Raw genomic sequence first — 22225 nt, forward strand, 5'->3', positions numbered from 1 at the left:
GACGTCGCCCAAAACACGTCATCTCGGATCCTCCCGATCCACTAACGGTGCTTCTAGGTACTTCAAGCACCGGTCACCGTTCTCGTCGAACCCGTCGCTTGCGACGATAGGGCTCGACGAGTAAATTAACTCTCAGACACAGCCCACTGAGTTTCTCGCCGGATCTTCTCAGTGGGTCGCGTTTCCGATCCGGTGGTAGATTCTGCGAAGCACGACTCTTGCTAGGGTTCGTGTTAGCAACGTCATCAGGTTTGAGCCCCGTGAGCTCACCTACAAAAGTTAGGGTTACGCTGACATAGCCTCTCAAGGCTCTCAGCTTAGGTAGGAAAAAAAAAAAAAAAAAAAAAAAAAATTGATATTCATAGCGTTGTGTACTTTCGTACTGTGAAGTCGCAAATCCACAAATATTTATTCGACTTCTTATTAATTGCAAAAAATATTTATTTTGTGTTTCTATGAGTGTTATTTTGCAATCATTACGAGTATTATTTACCAATCTTATCATCGGACGCCATGAATCACGCGTCATCTGTTGGAGGTGATGTTGAGTCAAGCTCCATAATTTCCGAGAGGGAAGATGTCCAGGCGAGACGCGATGGAGACGCCTCGCGTTCGAACAGCTCGTCAAGCGAGAAAGAACAAAAGGAGTCTCTGCGTAAGAAACGAGGGGATTCAAAGGTAACGGTCGATCTTCGAATCGGCTCGTTATCCCACCAGGTCAGTGACGTTGTAAATCTAATAATGCATCAACTGTGTGTAACAATTGAATGTAACGAAAATTGTTGTAAACAAATTGATCTCGTCAATACGGAAATTTTGACAAAAACACAACAGATTTAAACTAATAATCTTTGTAACATAATTACTGAAAACTTTGGCAAATCGTCGTACAAGTTATCCGTAAAAGCGTCTTAAATTGTATGCGGAAAAAAGGGCCGTATGGATAAAAATAAGACGTCAAAGTTTAATTTCCGTGATCCCTAACAAAGTATCCTGTTGCCAACGCACCACTCATTGAGGAATTTTTGTTTGATAATACTAAATTGAAATCTATTCAGTCCCTCGGAGGGCTACAATCCTATTTGTCACAACCTGGTACAAAAGGCAAGCCAAACATTATAAACAATTATAGTCTGTAACATCTGGCACAATCCAGAGGGGGCAATTGAAGACACCGACGGGAGGCACTGAGTGCCACCAAAATTGTAATAATTTGTAAACCATGTATGATTACCAAAACAGTAAAAAAAAAAAAAAAATTGCTTTTTCTGCGGAAGAAAAGCGACGGATCAATGCGTCCAATTTTCGATTTTCGAGAGTTGAACAAGGTCGTAAAGATAAAACACCTAACTGTTTTCGGACACCTCGGTACCAAACTTTCTCCACCCAGGGGACTGGATGATAAAATTGAACATTTCTCAGGAATATTTTTCTAGTATCGGTCGCAAAATTTCGTCGATACTTCTTGAGGATCAGTACCAAGGTACCAGTATCAGTACCTTCAGGAAGGAATCGGTACCTTCTTATGAGTTAGTATGAAATGACATGCCTACCCTTCGGTCTGGCTTCAGAGCCACACCTTTTTTGCTTCTATAACATGCGGGTCGCAGAGACCTTGCGTGCAAAGGGAACTCGAGTGCTAGTGTCTACTAGACGACTTCCTTTTGGTCGACCAAGACAAATCCAAGTTGAAACTTCAGGCTGCAGAAGCTGTGAAGCTTTTGGATTAACCTTTTTTGCTTCCATAACATGCTGGGTCGCAGAGACCTTGCGTGCAAAAGGAACTCGAGTGCTAGTCTACCTAGACGACTTCCTTTTGGTCGACCAAGACAAATCCAAGTTGAAACTTCAGGCTGCAGAAGCCGTGAAGATTTTGGATTATCTGGGCTGGCATGTCAATTTCCATTATGTAGGGTGCTCGGTCGCTCGGTCGCGGAGACATTGCGTGCAAAGTAGAGTGCTAGCTTACCTACACGACTTAATCTTGTTTCACCAAGACAAATAAACGTTTTTGTTCCCATAGCATGCTCGGTCGCGGAGACCTTGCGTACATAGGGAAGTCAAATGTTAACGTACCTACGCGACTTTCTCTTGGTCCTTGAAGACAAATACACCTTTTTGCTTCCATAGCATGCTCGGTCGCGGAGACATTGCGTGCAAAGTCGAAGTGCTAGCTTACCTACACGACTTGATCTTGTTTCACCAAGACAAATAAACTTTTTTGCTCCCATAGCATGCTCGGTCGCGAAGACCTTACGTACATAGGGAAGTCAAATGTTAACCTACCTACGCGACTTTCTCTTGGTCCATGAAGACAAATACACCTTTTTTGCTTGCATAGCATGCTCAGTCACGGAAACATTGCGTGCAAAGGGATGATGAGTATTATCCCACCTACGCAAGTCCCTCCTGGTCCATCAAAAGAAGTCCAAGTTGAGTCTTCAGGCCACATAAGCTGTGAAGCTCTTTGATTATTTGGGCTGCCAAGTCAGCCTTACAAAAAATCAATTAGTACACTGGTTCAAGAGATGACATGGCTAGGGATTCGATAAAAAATTGCGAGAAATAAAGTGGCCACTCAACAAAATTCTAGCTCAAACTCTGACGGAATTACATCGCTCTATGTTAACTTGCAAATTTTCTTGCGAAGTTTCAAGAAAAAACACCCCCGTAAAAAACAGGCCATCCTGCATGTGTTAACAATTAAATGCAGTGCTGACGCGGAGCCACATGTCAGACATTTCCGATACACAAAACCAACCATTTCCTGGCAACGGAAGCTTCGGACATGTGTACGGGTTACAAATGCAGTGCTGACGCGGAGCCACATGTCAAACATTGCCGAGACACAAAACCAACCATTTCCTGGCAACGGAAGCTTCGGATATGGGTAGGGGTTACAATCAGACAAAATATTAACGTCCTGTCTATGGTCAGCTCAACAACTGAAACGGCTCAACCACAAAAGAGCTATTTGCAATGGTAGTGACAATCAAAATGAATCTGAAAGTATTTCACTAGCGGTTGACCTTTCGATTTTTAAACTAAGCGATAAGTTCAAGATAACTGTCAGCTTATAATCTCTCGGGGAGATACAACATCGTAGCCGATAGGCTATCACGAGGAAATCAACCTGCGAAATGGCATTTTTTACCACAAGTGACCACAAAAGTTTTTCGAAAGTGGGGTCATCCGGATATAAACCCATTCGCCGACCAAGATTGGATACCTTCAGCAGACCGTAGAGGATGCAACTAGCATGGAGAATTCCTCCTCTCAACCTTTTCCCCAGAGTACTGACTCACTTCAACAGTGTCTAGGGAACCTACCTGGTAGTGTTTCCAGACTGAGCGAAAGCATTTGGGTTTCCAAGCCCTCAGATCCCGAACGCTAGATAACTCGCACGAAATCCAAAACCTGCCTCCTCCACAGGGTAAACATTAACCCTGAAAGCTTGGAAACGGGGGGGGGGAGGTTGTACAAATAATAGACTGGTCTACACAGGAGAAGATTTATTGAAAATTAGCTGGTGTCAATCCACTTTGCCAGCATACTTACCAGCAACTAGAAGATGGTGCATATGGTGCTACAGTTTTAAAATTGATCCTAAGTCTGCAGATGTTGCCAAATTCTTTTTTCTTTTCCAAAAAGAAAATTTTGCCTGTAAAACAATCCTTCTGCATAAAGCAGCGCTGTCGACTTTCTGTGGACAACATACATGTAGGACAGCAAACATTCTCAAGCTCTCTAATAAAAATTACTATTCTAAAAAAGCCATCGGAATAACTAAACAAAATTCAACTACTTATTACAACTTTACTAAGTATAGTCCCATTCACATGAGATCCGAGAATAGTTCTAAATTGGTTTTCTTCAAACCCAGCCACCAGATCACGCCTCAAGGTAGCTTGAAGGACACCAACAACCATGTTGCTGGCTACTGGACGCAGAGTTAATAACCTTACTTTGCTCAACATTTCTAAAGACAGTTTCTTTGATAACAGAGAAAAACATCTTTCTGATACCAGTCTTTGGGTCTAAAATTGAAATCCATTTTCATCAATAATCTGCATAAGTGCTTTCTAAACATGAAACTAAAGACATGCCCAGTAAGATTCGTAAGGACTTTTTTCTAACTATGTGTGTTGTCACAAAAGCGGCATACCGTACTGTAATTGGAAACTGGTCTTCGTTCAACCTGACGAGGTAGTGGCATCAACCCATCTCTAAGAAGTTGTAGATCAGCAGTAGCCTCTGAGATGGATTGATAATGAACCAATGGACGAAATACTTTCTAGAGGCAATTGCAAATCATCCAAACGTTTACAATAATTATTGCCGAATAATAGAGCTTCCTAAAGATCCTCACGATTCTTTTTTTTCAAAACATTTACTCATCATTTACTCGTGTTGTATATACATCATTTATACAATTTATACATTTTCTTGTATATACAAGATAAAATGTTTATTACAAACTTATAAATATTTTTTAATTATTGAATTAACATTAACATTGAATTAACAACAACAGCTGTGTTTTTTCATAACATAAGCATAATTATATAAATTATGAACATTATCATTGCGCTTCATAATTTTATTATAGCTTACCTATTTCATCATAGCGTTGTGCTTAATAATTTCACCAGCAGATAACAAACACGTCTTCATAATACAATGCTGTATGTTTTCCAAAGGCACATCAATATTACGGTTTTACATAACAATAAAACCGATATTATGTGCCGACAAGGAAAACATACAGCATTGCAGGAAGTTCTTCCTGGTGAAGACTATGAAGATCAAAGATGGCTGCACTTCCTTTATACTTGCTGGCAGCACCTAGCGGCTAAAGATGGAACCAAATTGACTGTCTATGGTTGGACATAGACAAGGAATTTAAGCTAAGTACACACTGCTTCTTCATAATACAATGCTGTATGTTTTCCTTGTCGGCACATAATATCGGTTTTATTGTTATGTAAAACCGTAATATTAGTTTAATGGTTAATGATTACAAATCTAGATGGATTTGTAAATTTTTCCACTGAAAAATTAATAATTTTGTTAAATTTGTAATTTAATTTTAAAAAAAAAATACAAAAAAAGATCGGTAAACTTCGTTTCGACATATCGGTAGTAATTCGACCTAAACGCTTGTTGGACGGTTTAATTTGAGGGGATTGGGTTCTGTAGGTGATGAGGGGCTATCATGGAGTTAATAAGTACTTACTAACTCCATGGGGGCTATTTAAAAACAAGTGTCAAGTGTTGCTTGCAATTACATTTATATTCAAACGCCAACAACGCTACTAAACTAGCCGGGACCACTGTAGTATGAAACCTAGGTCTATGGCCGGGACGATCACCTCTGATTCTCACGTTTTGTCATATTGACAATTGACATTTTTGAGAGTTCAGAACAGCCATTTTAATTCTAAACTGTTTTGGAATAGGAATTTTGAATTGACGACGAAGTTGTATTATGTTTTAAGTTTTATGTGTTTATGGGTGAAATTTTACTACAAACGTAAAAATATTGTTCACAGCGAGCGAACTTTATATTCATGTATAAATAGAGATTATACAAGCAATTTCTAAAACAACGTAACAGTACGTTGTTATGATTCGTTGATCAGCCTCTGGAAATTATTTGCTAAAAGTTGTAAGCTTCAATAGGATCATGCAATCTCCGAAACAAGCAGATTGTGACACAGTGGAGTACTGGAAAAATCTAGCAGAATGCTATGAACAGAAGTGTGTTCTTTATCAGTTGCATGCACAATGTTTTGCTTTTTTGTTAATTTGCTAGTATGATTCATACATTTTTATTATTACAGAGTGAACGACATTCAGCAAGAATTAGATGAATACACAGAAAATTCGGCTCAGTTGGAAAAGGAATTGGAAGCATCATTAGGGCAAGTTGAAAAACAGAACAGAGATCTGGAACACCAAAATCAACGCCTTAAAAATGAAATTGAAATGTTAAAAGTAAGTTAATTCAGGTCATTTATATACAAATTCTTAAAAAAATATATAGTAAAATGACATTGATCTAACTTTTCTAAAAAAATTAACTTCTAAACTTGAGATAAAAAGCCATCATATTTCTAATTAATTAGGTGTAATGTGGGATTTGGATATACTTTAGGCAGCAGCTTGGCTCTGTCTCTGGTATTGCAAATGTCCATGAACAACAGTAACCACTCACCACCAGGAAGTTGTATGAATGCTTGAATGCTACAAGGCCAATAAAAAAAAATGGATATCTACACTTTTGCCATAAGTTTTACTTAGCCTGGTCCAATTTCTTCTTAGTTGTGTCCATCATGATTGATGATTGTGGTTGGAGGTCATCATCCTATCATGAACACATTTTTGCCATGTATTTTAGTTCATCATGTTCTTCACAACAACAAACAATATCCAGTTTTGTATTTGAGCTAAACACATTTTTTTAGAACAAGCTGGAAAGAAGTCAGTATGAGACTAATGCTTTAGAAAATGAACTACAAGCTTTAAAGATAGATAAGGACAAGCAGGCAGCATATGTGAGGGAATTGGAACAAAAGAACGATGATCTGGAAAGAGGTCAAAGGTAAATCAAATCTTACTAAATGAGGTATAAACTTGTGATGCATGTTATAATGTGTAGTGTTTAGTACACACTCTGCTGTGACTTTTTTTTTTGTGATTAAAACATTGATTTTATGGTGACATATTCTATGGCACAGAGTATTGTAAACATCTTGAAATAAAATTACCGATAATGACACCCAAAATCTCAACAAAGTTGCAAAATTGATGAATGTTGTATCCATATTTTCAGAGTCATATCAGAATCCGTATCGTGTATAGAAACAATGTTAAATGAAGCGTATGAGAGGAATGCAGTTCTTGAAAATGAAGTTGATGAAATAGAAAATCTTAGGATAAAATTGCAGAGAGCAAATGATGAAGCTAGAGGTAAGACTATTCATTGTAAGATGGTCAGCACTGGTTTACAATATGCACTACTATTAGTGAACCCCAAATTATAATTAGTGGGTTTAAACTTTTATGAAATGAAGTTATTCTTTCATTGTGGAAGTAATTTCTGAACATGTGTTAATTACGGAACATGTTTTCTGTAGTTCCATAGTCGCATCGCTGGATAATCATCAGATCATCTTCATCAATCAGATCATCTTAAATTTGGCCATATATTCTTTCCTCAGATCTGAAACAAGAATTAAAAGTTGTTGAAAGAATTCCATCAAGTAAGAAAGAGGAAGATGCAAATGAATCAACATTAATGAACGGACATCTTTCAAATTCAACTCGGAATCAAGTTGAGATTGAGACACAAACATCCATTATGTCACCGCAAAAACGTAAGTTCATTTATTTATTGAATGGTTATTGTGCATATTTTAAAGGTATTTAACTGTATTGTATTTCAACTGTAAAAATGAAGCTACAAACCTTTTTTATTAGTGTAAGCTTGCAGACAAGGAAAGAGCACTAGATAATATCCAAAGTTAGCTATTTTAAAACATCTTAATTCAAGGTTGTGTTGATATTTATTATCATTTTGACATAATATTGAATCAATCGAATTGTCACAGGGGAAATAAATGGTAACGCAATGACACCATCGGCCAGAGTTTCAGCAATAAATTTAGTTGGTGATCTCCTTAGGAAGGTTGGGGTGAGTATCTTGTATATTATGACACTATTGCAAAATTATATATTATTCACTGTAGTTGTATTACTGCTAAGCACTGTTATAGTTTATTTGTTAGAATGTATTTTGTAAAACTGCTTAGTCAAAATCTTTACGTTTTGTTCAGTAACACTGAAATGGTCCCCTATGGTACAAATGTTTTGTATATTATGTAGGTACTCGAAAGTAATTGGGAACTACTATGCCAACCTAAAAAAATAAGACTTGCCTGTCTTGTTATATTTTATGGTAATACCTTATTGTGTTTACACATATTATGTTTCAGTGTTAAGCTTAGAATGTATAAATGCTACTTATCATTTTTAAGGCTGCCTTTTCTAATAGTATTTCGTTTATATATTTCAATATATGTCTAAGTATATGTATATGTATGTATTTATGATATTATCTTATTCTTTATGTTCAACATAGATTCGATTTAGTGAAGGTCTAATCGATAGTCATTCTCAATATAAATTTTCTGGTATATCGAATAGAATTTGCAATGGAATTTAAATAACAAACAAAAATAACTGAGATTCACAATTGTTTTAGAATTGTAACATATTATTACCCTTTTGTTTAAACACAATCTATGTTTTAGTTTTAATTAAAGCAAACAAATTTAATATTTAATATCATGATTTAAGTTGAGAACTATGTAAAGTTTAGTTAGCACTAGCGTGTAAAAACTACATACACTACAGTATATTTACATACAGTACAGCAGCTGGGTGTTTTATATGTGAAGTAATAAGCTAGTAAAATAAATGAATATAAGCTTTCACCACACCATTTAGACGCAGAAAACGTTTTTTTTTTATACATTAGGCGTAAGTAAAACATATTTGGACAATCATTAAATGTAAATATTCAGTAGTTAGTAAAAAAAAAATCATAAAAATATATTTGTGTAGTTGGCATGGTGTGTTGTTGTAGTATGCATGAAATTTATTGCTTGCAGCTTGAGAGGTTTCTTTGCCGTGATTGTGGTAAGATTAAATGCTCCTGCAATACACCGGCCGCAGCCACTAATCAACCGACACAGGCCACGAGCGAACCGGACCTAAAGCCAGATAGGATCCCCAATAATTATGAATTGACCAAAAGTGATTCCGTGGAATACAGAAAACCTAGACTGTATACGCGACAATTCTCGGGACCTGAGAACACGAGTGACGTTTCACTGAAACAGCCTCACTGTCCGCAAAGAGCTTCGGAGCAGCCGTTTGCGCGTTCGACGCAAGGCGAAAATGGGAAGTTGCGAAAATCCTTTGCCGTTCGTTCGCGTGAGGGATTAGAAAACATCTTAAGTTTTGCATCTATGAGAAAAAATCATGACCAAGGAAAACTCAAGCAAACGTCGAAATAATAAAATTCACAATTTTTATTTATTTCGATTTCAATCCAAGCTTTATTCGAACAAAACGTACATTTATTTCAATAGCATAAAGTTTTATGTGTAGGTTAATTTGTTAATATTGATAATGTATAATTATAGCCTTACCGCCTAACTGTAGTGATGATAAAGTATGAGTGAGTGAGTCTGGTAACGAACTCTGTGACCTATGCCATAAAAAATCTGAGTTTGTTGCGCAGTGCGGAGGAGTGACCTACTTAACCTACCTAGCTATTGCTAGTAGCCCAAGGGGTTATTCCAGCTACGCACGTACGGGTAGGTGAGCTCACGGGCTTAACCTCAGAGAATTTGCTAACACTAGCCCTAACAAAAGCAGTGTTTCGCAGAGTCTACCACCGTATCGGAATCGCGACCCACTGAGAAGATCCGGCGAGAAACTGTGCTTAGTGCGAGTTTTTTAACGTTATCGATAGCGTAAAAGCTAACCCAATTTTGTATGCAGTTGGAACAGCGCCCCTAACGGCAAAGGAATGCAAACGATCCCCTTCCATACTAATATGAGATAACTTTTACGCTATCGAGAACGTTAAAAAACTCACACTAAGCACACTGAGTGGGCTGGGTAGTAATGTTGAGCTCCACACGACATATGTACTTGCGACAATAATTTCATATGATACAACAACAAACACATACCCATGTGGTCAGTTGTTTTATTGTGCTCAAGCACATCTTAATACAGCACAGGAAATTGTATCCAAATTAGATGAGAAATAATTGTGGAGCTAGTCGTGTACAAACTCATAATAAGTTAATGATTGTAAATATATATATGTAATCGATTTAGTGTTTGTCATAGACACATGTGACGTCACTACGCCTCCCTCTGGGCTCACAAACATCAAATCCAAGAATGGTTACCCGGTTATAGGCATGTAGAAAAAATTGGTTTATAATATGATAAACACATAATATTTAAGTATTTCATAAGTAGTTTCAATATGGCCATTATACCTATTTGTAGTTTAAGCCTTGTGTAGTGTAATCCATTATGTATAGTAGATTGGTAATAACATCTTTCGTTTAGTCTTCTCAGGTAAAGGGTTAATTCTAAACGTTTTCGCTTCGCTTCTTCTATTGGTTTTCAACAAGTGGTGGTTAAAATTACACATTTTCCATTCCTTTCACTTACTAATATTAACGTCACATTCATGTATGAAATTTTCTCATTGTAGGCTTTGGAATCGAAATTAGCATCGTGTCGTGGTACAGTTAGACCTAAAGAGCATTCACCAAACACGACCTCGGAAGTCAATAAGGACTACAGATGTGTACTCAAGAATTAAGAGAATCCGTAACGCCATCCATTCATCTACATTTTTTGTGTCTGCAACAGGCCGCCGCAACTCTGGCTTGTGTTATAGTGTGATATTATATTAAATACATATATCAATCAGATCAAACGAACGTATATTGCTTCAAGTTGTTAATACTAAATATTCATGAAAAAATTAAAATCTGTGATCGTCTAATCACATTTTCCTAATATACTAATAATATCTGTGATGATCAAATAGTTAAGTATCGGATGTGTTGAACGATGTGTTTTTGGCCTACCCACCGCAGATCCGACAGGACTGCAGCACGCCTTGTAGTGAATAGCTTCGACACATTGTGGTGTTTCTTGTATGGTACTTGTGCGCGTGTGGATTGTATGACAATCATTACTGATAAGAATTCGGCAAGTTTAGGATTCCCTCCAGTCGCGCGAAAGTCAAGAGAGTCATCGCTAAGAAAACACGCTAGTGTTGATGAAGGAGTATTTAATAATAACTTCAATATGAATTTTTTGTAAGTCATTGTAAATGGGCATATAAAATTATTTTCGAAAGTGATTTAGTGTAAATAATATCGTACGTGATCAGAGTAAGTATGTTTGAAATCGGTATTCTGATAATTCTTTGTAAAAGTATTTACTATATAAAATTGATTTTTATTATATCATAATATGCATTAGCGAGTTATATTGTTCGTTCTACTTTTCAAATATATATAGTAATTCTTAAAAGAAGAAGAATACAATCCAAAATTACATCGACGTTTTCAAATTTCCGTGTAAAAAAATTTCGTCGTCTTTATACCGTAATGGAAAACTTTGAAATATTTAATAATATGATCTTGAAACGTTCCACGGCCCTCCTATGAACTTTGTCGTAACTAACCCAACTTGCATGCATGTTTATGTTGATATTTTCATTCGTTAGCATGGAAATACAATTAATACTTACTGAAATGTACTGGTTTTCATCATACTCGAATATTATATATGCAAAATAACAAAAATTAGAAGTGCTATAATTTTATAGCCGTTTGTCCCAAGTATTCTTTTGTAACAATCATACAAATATGCTCATAAGGTTTAGGTACGTAAAAAGCAATGTTAAATTTAATAACTGACAAGTCTTGCCTTAAAATGTTAATCATTTGAAGATTTTATGTAGATGCATAATGTTATATACCTACATAATGTTATTTCAGATTACATTTACTTTGGAAGTTGCATTCCGTTTCATTTTCAATAATATCACTGGACTGCAAATTTAGAATTAGTTTTATATTAATTTTTGTCTTCGTAACAGGTGTTTTTATTTAAATAAATTCTGAATCATATCCTAAGTTTTAGTGATACGTTTAAATAAAATTTGGTTTAGGATTTTTACAATTGTACGATATCTGTGTATTTGCCCAGTTTTGCTGCAAATCGTTTTGTAACGTAAGCATTTATAGTCGGATTTTTAATTAGACGAAGCCAGCTGACAGTAGCTAATGTCACTTTGTGAAATAATGTTGCTATATTTAAAGTAATAGTGATGCGTTCAGTTCTCGTTCAATCACATGAATGAACAATGAGTGTGAAGAGTTAATCATTAATTTCAAACTATAAAAGAATATTATTTATATTTTACAATAAAATTGTATTAAAGTGCTCCAATATATGTTACTAGTAGTATGTAACTACAATCAGTTTTTTTATTTTCATTACATACCTATAATTGTTATATTTTATACATCTATAATTTCAACTATATGATGTATTGGAAATAGGACAGTCTTACAAGCTTCCTCGCAATGTTTTCTTAATGTTTAAAACACTCGGTATTCAGTACAGGTAGATACTATAAGAACATAATATTTCGTCGAAAACTCGTTGGTATGTACATAGCACGCCTAAAATACGAACCCCGTACCCGATATCGGCAATTCGGCACACCAACTATTCACTAGACAATCGAGGCAATTTCATTAATTCAAAAGTTTTTCAATCGTTCACTTTGTCACAACACTATTTTTATTTCATCAAAAACTGACAACACAGTAAACGTCAGTTTACTTCGTCTAATAAAAAATCCGACTATATGCATTCACGCGTGTGGTGACCAACAATTTTATTTTTTGCGCAATATTAAATATTGAGATATTAAAAAAAAAACTTGATAATAAATCAAATTGTTTTATTTAACAGCAGTCTTTATACAATTTGTTTTCCAACTAGAACATTGGATAATAGATTGGTCCATTCAAGATTTTTCGGTTTTTCAACGGGCGGTCTGAACCTGGCTACCAAATCTGTTAAGGATTTGCTCAACAATTGCACCTCCACAACTAACGGTGAGTTTCTACCGTTCACTCTTTCTATTAAAACGTTTCCTGCAAATAATTGTTTATAATTAAAATGCACTTTTACGGTTTTGTCAACCGTCATTCGTTTTTTGACATTAAATCAACTTGTAGTAAAACATTGCAAGCCACGAGCCTCACATCCGTCGATTGACGAATAAGTCATGTGGTTAATAGGTAACTAAATTCTATCCAAGAAATATGCATCTTATCCTAGTTAAAAGGCAATGAGAGCTAAATCATTACATTGGCCTGCTGGATCGTGTGTCGATTGTACCTCTGGGTCCGGGTACGGTTTCCTGTTGGGTATGAATCTACGTTAAAGATAATAATAATATATATTTTCTAGTTGGTGCACTTCTGGTGCATTCTCATCTCGTCTTGGCCGGTATCAATATAATCGTAGCTTATGGACGGTTACATGTAGATTATTCAACTTAGAACATTTTTATATTTTGATTACATACACCTATTTTTTTTTGTTGTGTTCATTGAAGTTACATGATTACGTATCCGTATCAATGGATAGCATAAAACGGAATCATTGCGCGGCAGTCAGCTTGGTATGGTATTACTAGGTTTCGTGCTAATTGCGACAAGTTAATAAAAATAAGCAACATTGTTTTACCTGCTACTTTTGGCGATTGTAACACCCAGAGGGATATCACATAAAACGGGAATGTTTGTATAATGTAGATCAGCTGCGCTAATATATACTGAAGCGCCAGAGATAGTATTCTAAACTGAAAATGAACGATTGTATCTTATATATCATAATATTCATAATACTTAAAAGTGACTAATCACAAATTTCATGATAAATGTTCAATACCAATGTAAACACAATATAATACAATGCTGTTGTGGGCAGCAAAAGCAACAATATTGTAAAAGCCACAGTTCCTACAAATAATTCTTGATTCGTATATTCACAAGAGTCTATGCTGCCCCTCAGTGGATTGTATTTGCGACCAACGAAGAGTCTCAACAATGCAATCAGACCTGATATTTGCATGTTAAACAATCTGAAATTTAAGAAATATTTATTTATTAGGAATATTTATTAATAGGTTAGCATTAGGTTATGCATTTTTCATACAGCTTTTTAGTTCTCACCTTGCAGCATAAACATAGATGCAATATGAATGAAACGTTGCAATGCATATCATATCCGAAATCACTGCTATTTGAAACGTGAGCCCTAAATAACCCACATATCGGTATATGTGTAGTATTAAGTCAAGTTTTTCTCCCGAAACATCTGAAATTGCGTTAATAAAGTCATAAAAAAGTGTGAAAAGAACTAATACAACTATTCATCATTTTATAAACTGGAAACTAGTAGAAAGACCCGCCTATTTCTACCGTGAAACAGTAATGCGTTTCGGTTTTAAGTGTGGGGCAGCCGTTGTAACTACACTGAGACCTTAGAACTTATATCTCAAGGTGGGTGGCGCATTTACGTTGTAGATCTCTATGGGCTCCAGTGACCACTTAACACCAGGTAGGCTGTGAGTTCGTCCACCCATCTAAGGACTAAAAAAATTATTTCAATATTTTATTTTCTTAATAATTTGAGTTTTTATGACTTATTTGAATGGACGAGCTCACGACCCACCTGGTGTTAAGTGATTACCGGAGTCCATATACACATCGACAACGTATATCATTATACCTTCAGACGCTAGTTCCGAGTCTTTGTTTTATAATACAGTGGGTGCTCGTAATACCATAGCAATTAAGACTTCGACTTTTCATGGTGAGCAAAGGTATTTACGTTTAGGTATCTAGATTTAAGTTACTACTTAAAAACAGATCGGCCCTGAAAACATCTGCGTCTACTTAATATGGTGGCGACATCTGCGCTGTAGAATCTGTGTACTTAGTGTGAGTTTTTTAACGTTCTCGATAGCGTAAAAGTTAGCTCATATTTGTATGGAATGGGATCGTTTACGTACGTTTGCCGTTAGGGGCGCTGTTCCAACTACAAAATTGGCTTAACTCTTACGGCATCGAGAACGTTAAGAAACTCGCACTAAGTACACTGGAGCACGCTGGTAACTAATACCATCAGATAATTCGCGAACTCGTCTGATAGAGAAATAAAAAATTCAATGCACAGCCGAACGCAAACTTGATTGTAATAACTACCATCATTTTTGATAGATATGATTAGGCGAATTTTAAGTATAACTGTAAATCATATTTACCTAAAAACAGCCACCACAGCTGAACATGGTAAGAAAAGTATTTTCCTAACATTTTGTTGAAAGCATTATTCAACTTCAAACCCACTGGTGCACCCATTAACCATTTTAACAATGAATAAAGTGAATTTATTAACCTCTGCAAGAAAAGTAACGAAACCAATAATTTTACAAAAGTTAATAATTGAATGATAAATATTGTGCTAAAATTTAAAAATATCAACTTTCTACTTTTTTTTGGCATAGAAGGGTCGGCTCACAGCTCACTCGGTATTAAGTGTTTACTGAAAGCCATTAGACATCATGTGACGCTCCAAGACATGGGGTCAGTCTCAGCTGTATTTTCAAATGGTAGTCACCCTACGAACTTGAACTTGATCTTTAGTTTTATTTACATATAATTTACACGTATTTACTACCTAGTAATGTTTATATGACACATAGTATGAAAAGACAAACTTTTTAATATTAATAATAAAAATATAAAATAATATATATATGTACTCTTTGTTTAGGATTTTTATACACCTTTAAACTGTCAGGAAGCATTTTTTATTCTTTTTCATTAAGTAGCTACTAAAATTAGCTTTTGTGCTATCAATATTTTTTTAAATTAGTTGTTTTTCCTAATGTGTACATAGTAACAAAGAAAAAATGGGAGATTATAAATTAAAATTAAATTTGAGTGGTCATTAATTAGTACCCAATTATGTTTGAATCTTAATCATTGGGAAAATTAGTAATTTTTATTAATAATGTTAATCCTAATAAATAAAATACTTAATAGCTGTTTCCTCTTGTGTACTTACCTCGAGCATGCCCATTAGTAATGAGCTAATGCTGTGGATGTCTCCTAACAGCAGTTGCAATAAGATACAGCCTAATATCACATCTGCTATTATTGCCAATATTAAATTACCTTGTTTTATTGTTACCTGAAATTGTCATCTTTTTAATTAAACAAGTACTAATATTTCATTCTAAGCATTGTAGATTCTGTAATCAATTTTCTGTTTCTAATTGTCTGGTAAATTGAATATCAATTGATCTTTATAAAAACTTAACTTTACAAAGCAGTCTCCTAATTATTGTATTCAAACTATTAATACTACTATTTTCTTGTTGTTAATCTCATTTTACACTTTTATAATTATAATAATAAAAGTTTAATAACTAGTTAGAATAATTTATGAATTTTCAAGTGGTAGAGGCTGCCTTTAATCGATTTTAATTTGACCTCAAAAATTAGCAGTAAAACATTGGTGTGAACTTCAACGGCATCTCATTAAGTCCTCAATTGAGCTCGGTTGGAAGTGGAGGGTAAAAAGTTACTGTTACTAGACAAGAGATCTTTCTTACAGAAATCTATATGTGCCACAGACTACTGCACTGGTACTGAATTCAAACAAAAATAAGCAAATAATTAAGTGTCAAATTAATGTCTATTTTTTTTTTAAAGATAGAATATTGTTGTCATTTTTCTTTATTGTTTAATTGTTTTAGTAAAACTTACTTTTTTATTTGCCTTTGCAGAAATTATAAGCCATTGAATTAGTTGATAGTAAACATAGATGTGTTGTAGAAACATTGAATTTGATAACCAGGGTACTTTCACATTGTTTAAATCACATTCTTTACATTGTTTTTCGTTTTGTTCCTCATATATCAATCTTTTTAGTTTAGTAAATGGTGTAAAATCGATTGGGGTTTGTGATTCTTTAATTTTATAGTGGTCATATAGTAACACAATACTGTTATCTGCAGATATCTCGATGCCATCAATTATTAATAAATTGACTTTGTGAAATTTAAGATCCAATATCATATAATTTTTAAAGCTCTGTGTTTTAGCTGGTATTGTTTCAAAACAGTGTCCGTGTATTCTTATTTGATTTTCCCTTTCTTTTTTGTTGCTTTTTATTGCAGACGTTCCTAAAGATAGTTTATCGTACAGTTTTGTAATATAGATACTTATTACATGTTGATCTTTCTCAACGTAACCACTAAAACATACGCAGTTATTTTTGGGGAAAATTGGGAAAAAAATATTGATCGGTTGACTCTTCATTGTTATGTGTTGAATATTTCAGAAAACTAGGCAACTACACCGTTTGTGAACAAAATTAAATCCTTAAGCATTTTTATATATTAATTCAAGTGTACACAGACATAATTGAGATAAAAAAATATTAGGTATCTATTAATTATTTTTTTTCCTTTATAATTAAGCTGTAATTTATGAGGTTATTTGTGTAATTTATGAAACACTGGGTACTTGGGTGTACGTATCCCTAATGGAATTATTTATCTTTATAACTATATCAGCTTTTATGAGAGACAAATTCTCAAATATTTACTTTTTGGTAAAGTTGATGTCAAATTAAAACGTCAAATGTCAATTGTGAAATTAGCTGTCTACTTTGAAGTTTTAGGAAATATGTTGTCAACTGTCGTCGTTGCGGATTAAACTCAAACTGCAGTATAGGAAGCACTTATTTATTCCACACGCACCTTAAAATTGTATACATTAACAATCAATTGGTTTTTATCCTTTGAACCTTTTAAAAACGTAAAACACAAATTTTTATCTCATGACATTTTTCCCTCAATCTGACAGCCTCTCTTTCTTTCTTTCCGGACGTCTCCCATTGTTAACCTGTGTGTGAAAAACCATTCACCACACCACACCCCCACGGAGAAAGTTACGCCAGATGAGAGCCCTTAATCAAAATTGTCACTATACTCTTAATATTACGCATAATTAGGTATACGTGCGAATGTATTACAAGAATAATTGTATAAAACGAAGAATTATAAGTGAAAATTACAGGTAACAAGTAACAAGTACAAGGTAACGATAGGTAACAACAGGTACCAAGATACAAGTAGTTCTTATAAATCAGTAATTTTTTTAAATCTGACACGTCTGCCTGAGCGTGTGGTATAAGGCTCTTTTGTTTTCTCACCTTGAATTTTTATTGGAATTGACAGCGGCCTAGTTGGCAGCGGCAACAGCGGCGGTGGATTTTCCAGATCCATTGGTCGTAAGGCTTGATTTTGCTGACAAGACAAAGGCTCAGCTTGCTTCCGTTCATCATCAATGTGATCTATGAAAGCCGGTTTAATTCTGTCTACACTCACGACAACTTTGTTATTTTTTATGGACAGTGTGAACGTTTTCCCATCAGGGGAGCGTTCTAATACTTTAAATGGACCTGTATATGGCGGCTGCAATGCCCTGCGGATGGTATCGTCTCTCAGGAAAACATGAGAAGTGCTTTCCAATTCCTTGAATATAAATGGAGAGTTTTTACAATGTCGAAAAGCAGGCACTGGGCGTATAGATGACATTTTGTTACGCAATTGTACCACAAAGTCGGTGGCATCCTCAATTTTTTCTATTGACGAGGAAGCTATTAACAGCTCTCCGGGGAGTCTTAAAGGTTCACCGTACACCGTTTCTACGACTGTGGCTTCCAAATCTTCTTTAAAGGCTGACCGCATTCCCAGCAAAACCATGGGAAGGGATCTTACCCATGAATCTTGATGGCATATTAATGCCGCTTTGAGCTGTCTATGGACACGTTCAATCATTCCGTTTGCGCAGGGATGATATGAGGTAGTCCTTATACGCTTGGTGGCGAATCGAAGCAGCAGCCGGTTAAACAAATCGGATTCAAATTGGGATCCTTGGTCTGTTGTGATTATTAACGGTACCCCAAAACGGGAAATCCACTCCCTGGTAAAAGTTTCCCCCACTTCCTCTGCCGTGATGGTGCGCATAGGCCACACCTCTGGCCACCTGGAAACCCTATCAATTGCCGTCAAACAATATCGGTATTCGTTGCAAACCGGTAATGGCCCTACAATGTCTATATGCACGTGCATGAAGCGACCGGATGGTGTGTTAAACTTTCCAGTAGGAGCTGAGTTGTGTCTTGAAACTTTGCTACGTTGACATGCGTCACAGCTTCGAGACCAAATACGGCAGTCCCTTTTCATCGATGGCCAAACGAAACGTTCTGACACGAGGCGTATGGTAGCACGGATACCAGGATGACTCAAGTTGTGCAGTTGGTTGAACGCGGTTCTTCGAAAGGAAGGGGTTAAATACGGACGTGGCTTACCTGTAGAAACGTCACAATAAATTGCCGATTTCGCTTCTGGAGGGCTGATTTTAGTTAGGCTCAGGCTAGAGCCATTTTGTAACAGATTTTTCAATTCAGAATCTGTAGCCTGAGACTTCGCGAGTGCATCGTGATCTTGATCCAGCGCGATGGCGTTGATATCGATGCGTGACATTGTGTCAGCAACGATATTGTCCTCGCCCTTAATATACTGTATGTCAGTCGTGAATTGGCTTATAAAAAACAACTGGTTTAACTGAGGAGATGGCAGCATCTCGCGTCTCTGTAAGAAAGCATATAAGAGTGGTTTGTGGTCGGTAAAAATTGTGGCATGCTGGACTTCTAAAATATATCGAAAATGTTGAACACTTTCGTATACCGCTAATAATTCTTTGTAGTAAGTCGGCCACTGTCTTTGCTGGGGTGTGAGTTTCTTACTAAAAAAAGATAGCGGAAACCACTTACCATTTACCTTTTGCTGAAGGCAAGACCCAATATGAACACTGGAGGCATCCGTGAACAGACCTAAACTAGAATTACTCACAGGATGTTGTAATAGCGTCGCCGAGGACAAGCTTTGCTTGCAGGCTTCAAATTGCTGAAGTAGCTCTGGGGACAAAGGAAATGGTCTGGCACCCTTGCTCTTTGTTGCTACGAGAGCCTCAATTAGCGGTGCCTGAAACTGAGCAGCATGTGGAACAAAACGCCGGTAGTAGTTCAGCATACCGAGAAATCGGCGCATACCTTGTACCGTCTCAGGAGGTGGAAAGTCCAATAAGACTTGGATGCGAGCCTGAGGAGGGCGTGTCCCTTCACTGTTTATTTGATAGCCCAAGAAGTTAACTTCATCTACTCCCAGAGTACATTTAGAGGGGTTAATTACAACTCCGTATTCTTGTAGACGTTCGAAGAGGGTTCGAAGGTGTTTCAGATGAAGATTCTCATCAGCTGAATGAACGAGGATGTCATCAACGTAGGGAAAACAGAAATCAAGACCCCGTGTGACCTCATCAATAAATCGCTGGAATGTCTGTCCCGCGTTTCGAAGCCCAAAAGTCATGAATGGGAATTCGAAGAGGCCAAACGGTGTAACAATTGCTGTCTTCGGCACGTCCTCCTCAGCGATCGGTATCTGGTGATAAGCTTTTACTAAATCGATGGTGCTGAAAACTTTTGAACCAGAGAGGTTATGAGCAAAATCGTGAATATGGCGCACGGGGTACCTATCTGGAACTGTTCTGGCGTTTAGGGCCCGGTAATCGCCGCATGGACGCCAGGTGTCGTCTTTTTTAATTGTCATATGCAGTGGTGATGACCAGGCACTTTTGGATGGTCGAGCTGTACCAGATTGCACCATATCCTCGAACTCTTTCTTAGCTGCAACTAGTTTCTGAGGGGCTAAGCGGCGGGGACGGCAGGAAATCGGAGGCCCATCCGTTGTTTTGATGAAATGGACCGTATGGTGTTTAACGACTCGAGGCAGCCCTGGTGGTCGTGAAATGTTTGGAAATTCTGCTAATAATTCAGTAAAAATGACCTTTCCAGATGCAACTGCTCGAACACTTGGTTGATCAATATCAGTGGTTGAGGCAATTGATGATAGTCCTGTGGTCCCATCAACTATCCTTTCATTTCTGCAATCCGGTAAAAGATTGTAAAACGCTAAAAAATCAGATCCGATAATTGCAGAGTTAACGTCGGCTATGACAAATTTCCAGACAAAGTTACGGCGTAGCCCGAAGTTTAGATTTAAATTAATTGTGCCGAAAGTCCGAATGCAACTACCATTGGCAGCGCTTAAGTCGTATTTGGTAGCCTTTCGCTTTATTGGTAACCAGTGATGGGGGAAACAGCATAGGTCTGATTCAGTGTCGATTAAAAAACGGTGCTTGGTCACTTGGTCAATGACAAACAGGCGGCGGCCAATACTATGGCAATCAGTTGCCGCCATTACTGACTGCTGTTTGGGTTTTCCGCCTTCCAGGTGCAAGGAGTTACACATTTAGTTGCATTATTGCCCCACCTCCGATGATACCAACAAATTTTAGGGCCGCGAGATGATGATCTGTCACGATAAGGGCGGCTCTGTCGCCTAGATAGGGCAGCAACTTGGCTACTGATCTCTTCTAGTTGTTTGGCTAATGAACCAAGGGTTAAACTGTTCGAAGATGTTGCGGTCGAACATACCATAGGAGGAGTTTGGGCCAACTCAAGAATTTTGTCGGCTAGTTCTGACAATTTGTCAAGGCCAAGGTCAGCCTGTGCTGCCAGTATAGCTTGAGCCTGATGAGGCAAGCGGCGTAACCAAAGTTGGCGTATAATATTGTCGTCTGTGAGTGTGCTTCCTGCAAGAGAGCGTAGGTGTCGGAGGAACTGTGATGGTTTTCTATCCCCAAGTTCTTCATCACTCAGAAGTTGTCGAACTCTTTTTTCCTGTGATACAGAAAGGCGCTGAATAAGTATGCTTTTTAATTTTTCATATTTTTCTTCAGTTGGTGGGTTTGTTATTATGTCTTCAACCTCTCCAGCTATTCTTTGGTCAAGGTGACCTACAACATAATTATATTTAGTAGTATCTGTCACAATATTGGCAATTTGGAATTGAGCTTCAATTTGAGCAAACCAAACAGCTGGTTTGTCAGCCCAAAATGTAGGCAATTTGACTGTAACTCTACAAACTTTTGTTTCTCTCTCATTTCCTTCAAGTTGTTTTTGTAGCGCTGCATTTGCGCCAAGAGTTGTTGCAGTTGTTCCTGTATTTCTTGACTGGCCATTGTTAAGAAGAAAAATATAAACTTAGTTTAATAATATAGAACTGTATAAATAATGTTAACTATACCACACGCTCAACAGGAATTATACATATAACCAATTATAGTATTATATTACAATACAATATGGTATTAAAAAAAATTAAACTAAAATTAATATTGGTTAATACATTCACAGAAAAATAAAAAATAAAAGGAAATAAATAACATTAAGGTTTTTAATACGAAATTCTATTTTTTATTAGAGTCCTTATTATATAGACTGCAGCACTGATGGTGTTCGTATTAGACCTCACTAATACTTGCGAAAATGATAATTAAATTGTCGAAAAAATGTTCAGGCGTAATAAGGAAATGAACATTTGCGATTT

At 36.5% G+C, this 22225-nt stretch overlaps 2 protein-coding genes and 1 long non-coding RNA gene across 4 annotated transcripts; 1 reads left to right on the forward strand and 2 right to left on the reverse strand.

Annotated features, from left to right (window-relative positions):
• Window positions 1–3629: 3629 nt before the first annotated feature.
• LOC149501131 (uncharacterized) lies at window positions 3630–4706 on the reverse strand. The gene is made up of 2 exons (XR_016324505.1): window positions 4615–4706; window positions 3630–3703 (listed from the first exon to the last, which is right to left on the reverse strand). It is a non-coding gene; the product is annotated as an uncharacterized LOC149501131 (long non-coding RNA).
• A 473-nt stretch (window positions 4707–5179) lies between these two features.
• Window positions 5180–12573, forward strand: nudE (Nuclear distribution protein nudE). Of its 2 annotated transcripts, none has more exons than XM_028171183.2 (7): window positions 5180–5760; window positions 5844–5997; window positions 6468–6604; window positions 6836–6972; window positions 7224–7379; window positions 7614–7696; window positions 10307–12573. In XM_028171183.2, exons 1-7 carry the CDS (start codon window positions 5687–5689, stop codon window positions 10415–10417), a joined length of 852 nt encoding a protein of 283 aa, XP_028026984.2. In that variant the 5' UTR covers window positions 5180–5686; the 3' UTR covers window positions 10418–12573. The 2 variants fall into 2 exon arrangements, with proteins under 2 accessions (XP_028026984.2, XP_028026983.2); XM_028171182.2 differs by having other exon boundaries at window positions 5187–5760; window positions 8676–12573.
• PIG-Q (phosphatidylinositol glycan anchor biosynthesis class Q) lies at window positions 12569–17304 on the reverse strand. Its single transcript, XM_028171180.2, has 7 exons — window positions 16470–17304; window positions 15766–15891; window positions 14960–15095; window positions 13866–14010; window positions 13582–13774; window positions 13378–13492; window positions 12569–12779 (listed from the first exon to the last, which is right to left on the reverse strand). Exons 1-7 carry the CDS (start codon window positions 17022–17024, stop codon window positions 12601–12603), a joined length of 1449 nt encoding a protein of 482 aa, XP_028026981.2. The 5' UTR covers window positions 17025–17304; the 3' UTR covers window positions 12569–12600.
• Window positions 17305–22225: the final 4921 nt, after the last annotated feature.

The sequence above is a fragment of the Bombyx mandarina genome, chromosome 17, assembly GCF_030267445.1.
Source record: "Bombyx mandarina strain Sakado chromosome 17, ASM3026744v2".
Classification (NCBI taxonomy): Eukaryota; Metazoa; Arthropoda; class Insecta; order Lepidoptera; family Bombycidae; genus Bombyx; species Bombyx mandarina.